This window comes from Colossoma macropomum, unplaced genomic scaffold (assembly GCF_904425465.1).
Source record: "Colossoma macropomum unplaced genomic scaffold, Colossoma_macropomum, whole genome shotgun sequence".
NCBI classification, from domain to species: Eukaryota; Metazoa; Chordata; class Actinopteri; order Characiformes; family Serrasalmidae; genus Colossoma; species Colossoma macropomum.
Genome location: NW_023494804.1, coordinates 4596737 through 4606162, shown reverse-complemented (window position 1 = coordinate 4606162; position 9426 = coordinate 4596737). Strand labels below are relative to the sequence as shown.

Below are 9426 nucleotides of genomic sequence, written 5' to 3'. Positions count from 1 at the left end.
CCCGAGCACCAAAGAAAGCCACAGGAAGAACCGTATGGCCTCTGAGCCTATAGTGGCGACAAGAGCCATGAAAGGTGAATGTTTGTGCCTGGGTTCCTGAGTGCCGACGAGAGATGCAGGGGGTGGTAAGACAAATCCTGACTGCCATCTAGAGCTGAAAAAATGCGGCGTCAGAACAGAGCCCTTGGCTGACCTAAAATTCTTGCAATCACTCACTGAGGAACTGAATTTTTTTCTGGTGCATTTTTGCAAAGTGGTGAGCCTCAAGCTGACCTTGCTTATAAAGATCTTGGCCTTTCCTGGGCGCTCTGTTTAACCTGTTTTTTGAACATTTCACAATGTTCCTAGTCTTATATTGCCCCAGTCGCAACTTTGTTGGAACATGTTACAGGCACCAATTTCAATATGAGTGTTTATTTACAAAAAAAAGGTATTTACAAAAAAAAAAATGTAATTAGTCAAACATTACATATCTTGTACTGTTGTTCAAATATAGGGCAAAGTCGATTTATAAATCACGGCTTAATGTTTTTATTTCACTATTACTGTCCACATTTCTTTTTACTAGGTTTGTACTGTAGATGTATCAAAGATGTAATATCTTGCACGAATTAAGTTAAGTGAGCCTTATTAGTGGGCGACATGGTGGTGCAGAGGGTAGCGCTGTCGCCTGACAGCAAGAAGGGCCTTTGTTCAATTCCTGGCTGGGCGACCAGAGTCCTTTCTGTGTGGAGTTTGCATGTCCTCCCCGTGTCCATGTGGGTTTCCTCCGGGTACTCTGGTTTCCTCCCACAGTCCAAAGACATGCAGTCAGGCTGATGCTAAATTGCTCCTAGGTGTGAATGCGTGTGTGAATGTGTATGTCTGTCTGTCTGCCCTGTGATGGACTGGTGACCTGTCCAGGGTGTATCCTGTCTTCTGCCCAATGACAGCTGGGATAGGCTCCAGCACCCCACTGTGACCCAGAAGGATAAGTGGTTTAGATGAGGTGTGTGTGTGTGTGTGTGTGTGTGCGCCTTACTAGTCCCACAATGGGGAAATTGCACCATTTTAGTCCATTTTAGGCAGTGAAACACCACATAAACACTAGTGAATGCACACATACTAGGGGGCAGTGAGCACACTTGCCTGGAGAGGTGGGCAGCACTATCCACGGCGCCCGGGGAGCAGTTGGGGGTTAGGTGCCTTGCTCAAGGGCACTTCAGTCACATATTGCCGGCTCAGGGGAGAAAACCAGCAACCTTCCGGTCACAAGGCTGGTTCCCTAACCTCCAGCCCATTAATTGAACATGGCATAAAGGGCTAATGTTATTCACTTGTGGTAATTGAATACTTTTATTTCCCATATTAATTCCATTTTAAAAACATATCTTTGTTTAAGCTTATGCAACTTAAAGTTGATATATGCACTGGGAAGACTACTATATTATACTGGGAAATAACAAAACAAGTGTCTTTTTTTCTCCTCAATGTATAAGTCAAAATCGCTAAGCAAGACGTTAGAATTAAGTAGAAAGGTAAATAGCCCCATTACTCACACCTAGACATTTTATTTTTCAGATATTCTCAGATGTTTGCTGCTGTAATGATGTAATATGACACTGAATATCTGAGTACCTGATGTAAGAGACAAAGCAGCCACTCATATGTCAGTAGGAGGATTCATAGAAAGGTATAAAGAGATTTGCAGAAAAAGGAATCTCTCAGTTCGGTAATACTGAACCCCATGACTGGATCAGTTTCAACTGACAGACTTGCACCTGACAGAGATGAATAACACTGCTTATACACAAAACATCACAGTTCAATACTGCTTTCCTTACATTAACTCTTCTTGCAGAAAGGAGGTGCGAACAGGCCCTGGGAATATATTATTGTTCATTTTTCTCTCATGTGTATCTGTGTGCACTGTGTTTCTGAACCTGCTGGTGATCATCTCCATCTCTCACTTCAAGCAGCTCCACACTCCAACCAACCTGCTCATCCTCTCTCTGGCTGTGGCAGATCTTCTCGTGGGACTGTTTGTTATGCCTGTGAATATCATGATGTTGATAGATTCCTGTTGGTATCTTGGCAAAATTATGTGCTCTATTTATCCAATATTTAATGGTATATCAATGTCAGGCTCTATCTATAGCCTAATACTCATTGCAGTTGATCGGTTCATTGCTGTCACTGACCCTCTGCTTTATTCCACCAGAGTCACAGTTTGTAAAACTTTGTTGTTGATAATTCTGGGCTGGTCCTTTTCTCTACTCTATGCTTTCATCTTTTTGTACTTTAATGATCATCTCCTTCCATCTCAGGCACTCACTGGATGCTACGGAGAGTGTGTGATCTATGTGAAATATTCCTGGCTGGTTGGTAACATTGCTATTTTTTTTCTAGCTCCTTGTTCTGTCATACTGATCTTGTATTCAATCATTTTTAAAGTGGCAAGACGTCAAGCTAAAGCTGTTAGAGCTGTGACAAGGGTTGCTTCAAACAAACACGGACCCAAGGTTTCAAGGTCTTCTGAAGCCAAAGCAGCAAAGACACTGGGAATTGTTATCTTTGTTCATCTTGCTTGTTGGATACCTTATTCCTTATCAGTTGAAAAAATAACATCTTTGTCAGTGGTGTGGACTGTGTTTGCCTGGATAATATACATGAACTCCTCAATGAATCCGCTGATATATGCTATTCTTTATCCATGGTTCAGGGCATCAGTGAAATATATAATAACTTGTAGAATGTTTGTGCACTTGTCTTAAAGGTTTATTTTGCTTACAGAGACTTTTTTTTTAAATTATTGTAGTTGTGTTTACCTGACAAAGTTGCCTCTTACAACTATATACTGAACAGAACTTCAGAAATCCTTTTCTCTCTTAGTCTCTAAATAATGTCTTATTCTGTCCGTAGTCCGTGATGTTTATCATGGCCATAAATCTCTTGTTGTATCAAAATTAATGTGAAATAGGAAGCTCTATAATTGTGTATAATCACACAGCAGTAGAAAACAAACAAATGTGTGTTTTTTGGCTTTGTAGTATAAAAATAAAGTATGTATATGTCCATTTTTTGTCATCATTATGTTTCTTAATATTTTTTCTAATGGCCCATAGTTTGATAGTCAGTCCTTTTGCTATGAGATTTCATGTACATTGTTTCTGGCATTCACATAATTTAACTTGCTGTAGTGAAGGAGTGACAAATTAAAGGAAAAGCCAACATGAACTGTCTTAGTAAAGTGTCACGCCTTTACAAACCACTAGAACAGCTTCAGTACACCTTGGCAGAGATTTGACAAGCCAGAGAGATGGAATACCATTCTTCCAAAAATTATTCCCTTAATTGGTGAGAGTGGAAATTGTTCTCCAAAACTTTGGCCACCTTTTATGGACATATGCTGAAGTCAAATGAGACGTTTTGTTGATTTTCTAAAGGAAAAAAAAAAAAAAGTTACCATGACATATAATTTGTAATTTGACCAAAGCTGCCCAAAGTTTTGTATACGACCGTACAGGTGCTTAATTTTGTTGTTTTGAATAAAAACTAGTAGCCACTCTGGCTTTTTGCAGATAAGATGGAACCCTCTTGGCATGGTTTACATCTAGATTTGTTTGTTTCACATGATAATAAGATTGAACTCAATATTTGCAGTTTTGAGTGCTTGTTTGTGGGTAAAATGTTCACATATTCTAAATATTAAATATAGATTTGTGAAATTTGATTTGATTTTATTAGATTTTCCACTATAAAGAGTTCACAATGAGTTTTCAGACGAATAAGACGGAAGGCCTGCAGTCAATCAAAAACAGCTGCAGCAGTGATCATCTCTGTTCCTTCAACCGACACAAAACTCATCTAGTAAAAAAAGAAGCACAGAGATCTAAAATTTGCACACAAGCATTTACACACATCAGAACACTTTTGGAAAACTGCACTTAGGTCAGATGAAAGAAATAGAGGACTGTGACAATAATTTAACTCCTAATGTTTGGAGAAAGAAAGGTTGAAAGTATAATCCTTATGAATACCATACGCATGGTGAAGTATAGTGGAGTATCATGAAATGGGGCTGCTTCTTTACAAACGATACTGGGGTATAACACGTCATCAAAAGAAAACATGAATGGAGTGATGGACATATTAGAGAAGAGTCCAGGGTGAAGATAGGCCAAAACTGAACCACAATGTTTCAAAAGCTAAACACCCAATTCCAAAAAAGTTGGGGCTTTATGTGAAATGCTAATAAACACAGAAAGCAATTCTGTTTCTACTGTTTTGCTAATATTAGGCACTGTAGAGGGTGAAATACCTAAAATCCTTCCAGCTGCTCATTGAAGAAAGGTGTTTTTAAACTGCTGGATTTTTCCTTGATGCATTTTTTTGGTAAAGTGGTGAGCCTTGACCCATCCTTACTTAAAGTACTAGGCCTTTCTAGGATGCTCCTTTTATATCCAAGTATGATTAGATCACCTGTTTAAATGTTTTTTTTTGAACATTTCACAAAATTCCTAGTCTCAAATTGCTCCTGTGCTTTTTAAGAACATTTTGCAGACATCAATTTCAGAATAAGCATATATCTACAAAAACAATGAAGCTGATAACAAAGCTGACATTTTACCTCATACAAGAGCAGTATTTAAGACTTTAAAATATAGCATACAGTAAAGTTAGCCAGGTCCAGCAAGACTGCAAATGTGGTGTGAGAAAACACACAGATGCACAATTCCACTTTAAAACCACACCACTAAAATGAAGACCATATCTCAGAGCACTGAGCTACCGCACTAACCACCAGTTAATGTGCTGACCTCAAGGTAAAGCCTGAGTGGACACTGTTAACATGCTAACCGCGAACTAATCCGCTAGCTAACGTGCTGACACACTAACTGCAAACTAGCACGCTGGAAAATGTGCTAACACGCTAACCACGATCTAACACACTAGACCACAAGCTAACATGCTAACTGCGAACTAACACGCTAGCTGATGTGCTAACATGCCAGTCTCAAACATGGGACTGCATCTTAACTTTGACGATTATGATAAAGAATGTACAGGATAGTGTTAAACAGAAATATATTTCTACCTTTAAAAAAATCTTGACTATAGTCGACATACGAAATATGTCTCATATATTTTTCTCTTACAGGTTACACACACTTTACACGTGTTACATACATATTAACCAGAGGCAGTTGTAACTATATTTACTATATTTAATATTATATTTAATTTCTTCTCTGAGTGTGTCAAATTATTGTACTTTAAAAGGAATTTAAATTAAAATGCAAATTAATTTAATTGTCATGATTTGCAGTTAGAGGATGTAGGACAAGTACAGCGCAACAGTTTTTAAGAACACAATATTAGTCAAGGCCTGCTGTTGTTTTTTTCTTTTCTTCTTCTTCTTCTTCTTTTTATTATTATATAAAGATAGAGGTTATCATGGGCCTTATTTGAGCTGGATTAGTTTTACCAGAGGTGGTTCAGTAGTGTAATTTTGTGCAGGGGAGTATTTCACAAAGCAGATACCTTTAGCCTGTCTAATTGGAAAAGAGTTGCGGGACATTCCTATTGGATCATCATCATCTTTGAGCTTAAGTTATCTGGCTAACTGAGACATCCTGCTTTGTGAAATGCCTCGCCAGGTTGTGTCTGGCCAATTCATACGGGATAAATTATCTGTAAATTTTCCCTTTACTCAGACAGCCTGAATGTACATGGCAGCAGAACACATCCATGTTACGATTACAGAGGCCTGTAAAAACTAAAGGCATTGCAGGTGCATACTGGATGTACTCACTTACATTATGTGGCCTAGATCTGTTTTGTAATATGAGGGTGTGGCATGCGCCCGCCCCCCTGGGCCCCAACAATGACGGCCGCGAGAGCCGGCAGGAAGGCAGGGCCCGAACACCCAGCGGCGACAAACCTCGGCCAGGACGGCGGGGAGAGAGCCGCAAGTGGGGAGGGGGCGGAGCGCAAAGCCCAAGCTCCTCAGAGTAACCCGAGTGACGGCGGGAGAAGGAGGAAGATGACGACGTGCCCTTAATGAGAGCCAGCTGTTGTTGATCTGGCTGGCAGCGTGAGCGCCTTTTAAAAGAGCTGAGAGGGAACAGAGAGCGAGAGAGGGACAAGCAGCAGCAAAAGACTGAGGAGCTGAAAAGCTTATTTAGGAGAAGGACTGAAAGGTCTAGCCTGCTTAAGCCACTGAAAAGTGGCCAGCATAGTTTGGTTGTTTTGAGTTGTGTTGATTTGTTAATAAATATGGCTGCTGCAACTGTAAACCCTGCCTCCAGCGTCCTCCTTGAGCCCGGGCTAGCACATGCCGTGCTACAGAGGGGCATATTAACATTTAAATATGTGGGACACTTTTGGTTCACATACTGTTTGCCAGTAGACAACTTTGCTATATCAGTATGTATATATGTGTCAGAAGTGAACCAGATCTGTTTAGGAACATGTGGGCCAAGTCCACATCTTCGATATGTGAGCCACCTGTGACTCACATGCAGGTTACCAATGCCAATGGTGGACTGGCAGTGCCATACCTGTGCCAGAAGTGGCCCAGATCCGTTGGAACATGTGGGCCAATAGATTGTTTTTCATATGTGGGACACTTTGGTTCACATACATTTTGCCAGTAGGCAACTTTACTATATCTGTGTCAGAAGTTAACCAGATCTGTTTTAGGACATGTGGGCCGTAATGTTTTTATATATATATATATATATATATATATATATATATATATATGGGAGACATATTTGGCCACATTTGCCAAAAGGCAGCTCTGCCATATCTGTGCAAGAAGTGAACTAAATCTGTTTTGGGACATGTGGGCTGTAATTTTATTTATTTATTTCATTTAATATGTGGGACACATTTGGCTCACATGCCATTTGCCGGAAGGCAGCACTGCCATATCTGTACCAGAAGTGGACTAAATCTGTTTCAGGACATATGGGCCATATGCATATTCTCATATGTGGGCCACTTTTAGCTCACATGCTATTTGCCAGTAGGCAGCAGTGCCATATCTGTGCCAGAACTGGACCAGATCTGTTTTGGGACATGTGGGCCATTAGATTTTATATGTGGGCCACATTTGACTTATATGCTGTTTGCCAGTAGAAGTGGACCAAAACCGTTTTGGGACATGTGGGCCAAATCTGCGTCTTCAATATGTGGGCCATCTGTGACTCACATGCAGGTTGCCACTGCCGACGGTGGACTGGCAGTGCCATACCTGGGCCAAAAGTGGCCCACATCTACATTCTATCTGGAATCTTTGTTTATGCCTCTGAATACGTATGTTTTGTTCATATTTATTAGTACAAATTCAGAACAGTATTTGTGTTCATATGAAGTTGATGTAAGCACTGTGCATATATGCTCTTATTTCTTCTCCCTGTATGAGGGCAGATTAAATGACTAAGCAGGACATTAGCCACAATAAACAGCTCTATAACCCACCCCTAGACTGTTATATTGTTTTAGATATTTTCAGATGTTTGCTGCTGTTAGTAATGATGTAATATAACACTGAATATCTGAGTGCCTGACATAAGAGACAGATCAGCCACTCATATGTCAGCAGGAGGATTCATAGTAAAGTATAAAGATACATGCCCAAAGGACAAATCTCTCAGTTGAGTATCACTGAACATGACCGGATCAGTTCCAGTTGTAGACTTGTGTCCAAATGAAATGGAGAACAAAGACTACAGACAAAACATCACAGTTCAATACTGCTTTCCTGACAACAACTCATCTTGCAGAAAGGAGGTGCGAACAGGCCCTGCTTATATATTTCTGTTCATTGTTCTCTCATGTGTATCTGTGTTCACTGTGTTTCTGAATCTGCTGGTGATCATCTCCATCTCTCACTTCAAGCAGCTCCACACTCCCACCAACCTGCTCATCCTCTCTCTGTCTGTGGCGGACCTTCTCGTGGGACTGTTTGTTATGCCTGGGAATATCATGCAATTAATAGATTCCTGTTGGTATCTTGGACAAATTGCATGCACTGTTTCTATAGTGGTCAATTTTATTTCAACATCAGGGTCTCTCTGTAGCCTGGTTCTCATTGCAGTAGATCGGTACATTGCTGTCACTGACCCTCTGCTTTATTCAATGAAATTCACAGTTTGTAAAACTGTATTGTTAATAATAATAAGCTGGTCTTTTTCTGTATTGTATATTTTCATCTGTATGTACTCTAATGACCATTTACTTCCATCTCAAATATTCACCACATGCTATGGAGAGTGTGTGATCTATGTTAAATATTCCTGGGTGATTGTTGACCTGGTCTTTTTTTTTCTAACCCCTTGCTCTGTCATACTAGTCTTGTATTTAGTCATTTTTAATGTAGCAAGGCATCAAGCTAAAGCTGTTAGAGCTGTGACAAATGGTGCTTCACACAAGCATCGAGCTGAAATTTCAAATGTTTCTGAAACCAAAGCAGCAAAGACACTTGGCATTATAATATGTGTTTATCTTGCTTGCTATATACCTTATTATATAGGTTCTCTGACAGATAATAACTTAACATCATCATCAATGGTGTGGACTGTAGTTGTCTGGCTAATATACATGAACTCCACTGTGAATCCACTAATATATGCCATTTTCTATCCATGGTTCAGAGCATCTTCTAGGTATATTGTAGCTTGTAGAATATTTGTGCACTCATCTTCAATGTTTAATTTGTTTCCAGAGCATTTTTAAGGTTTAACTTTAATTCACCTTACTATGTTAAAATCAGCAGAGGTGGAAAGAATCATATATTCATATACTGAATTTACTTTCAAGGTACATGTAAACAAATTGTGTACATTACATATGGCTTATATATCAAAATAGATTATAAATAAGATAAAATCCCACTGAACACAATAATGAATAAATAATCTATGTAGATTATTATGGCCATGATTTCTCTGTTGTATTCTATATACCATAAGGAATATGAATTACTGACATTTTAAAATCAAACAACTGTGACTGTAGAAAACAACAGTAGGAGGTAAAAGGAGATAATGATGATAATAAGAACGTTATACATATACATGTGCCATTATTAAGAGCCCTGTCCATGTCAGTCACCCTCTACCCTTCAATACAGTAGGATGATTATGAAACTGATGACTTTCAATGAACATAAAATTCAAATGTAATTTGACTGTTTACTGACTATTCTTATGTCTTACACAAGGTGATGGTCTCATGATGCCTCCCACCAGCATCTAACATTTACTTAGATATGTTTATGTAGGTAATAAATGTATCATGTTGCAGGCTGTGGAAGATTCATTTCACCATAAGAGCTACATTATGTGTAAAAGATTGATGAAAAGACATCAGGGCTAACTGGTGTGACACTGGCTCTTTTGTAAGTTGTTGGTGGAAAACAATAAAGTTGTCACAGGC

At 39.3% G+C, this 9426-nt stretch overlaps 2 protein-coding genes across 2 annotated transcripts; both read left to right on the top strand.

The window, feature by feature from the left end:
* Positions 1 to 1769: 1769 nt before the first annotated feature.
* Positions 1770 to 2753, top strand: LOC118825025 (trace amine-associated receptor 13c-like). Its single transcript, XM_036595526.1, has one exon. It carries the CDS (start codon positions 1770 to 1772, stop codon positions 2751 to 2753), a length of 984 nt encoding a protein of 327 aa, XP_036451419.1.
* A 4906-nt stretch (positions 2754 to 7659) lies between these two features.
* Positions 7660 to 8724, top strand: LOC118825024 (trace amine-associated receptor 9-like). Its single transcript, XM_036595525.1, has 2 exons — positions 7660 to 7779; positions 7891 to 8724. The coding sequence occupies exons 1-2, from the start codon at positions 7660 to 7662 to the stop codon at positions 8722 to 8724; spliced, it is 954 nt and encodes a 317-aa protein (XP_036451418.1).
* Positions 8725 to 9426: the final 702 nt, after the last annotated feature.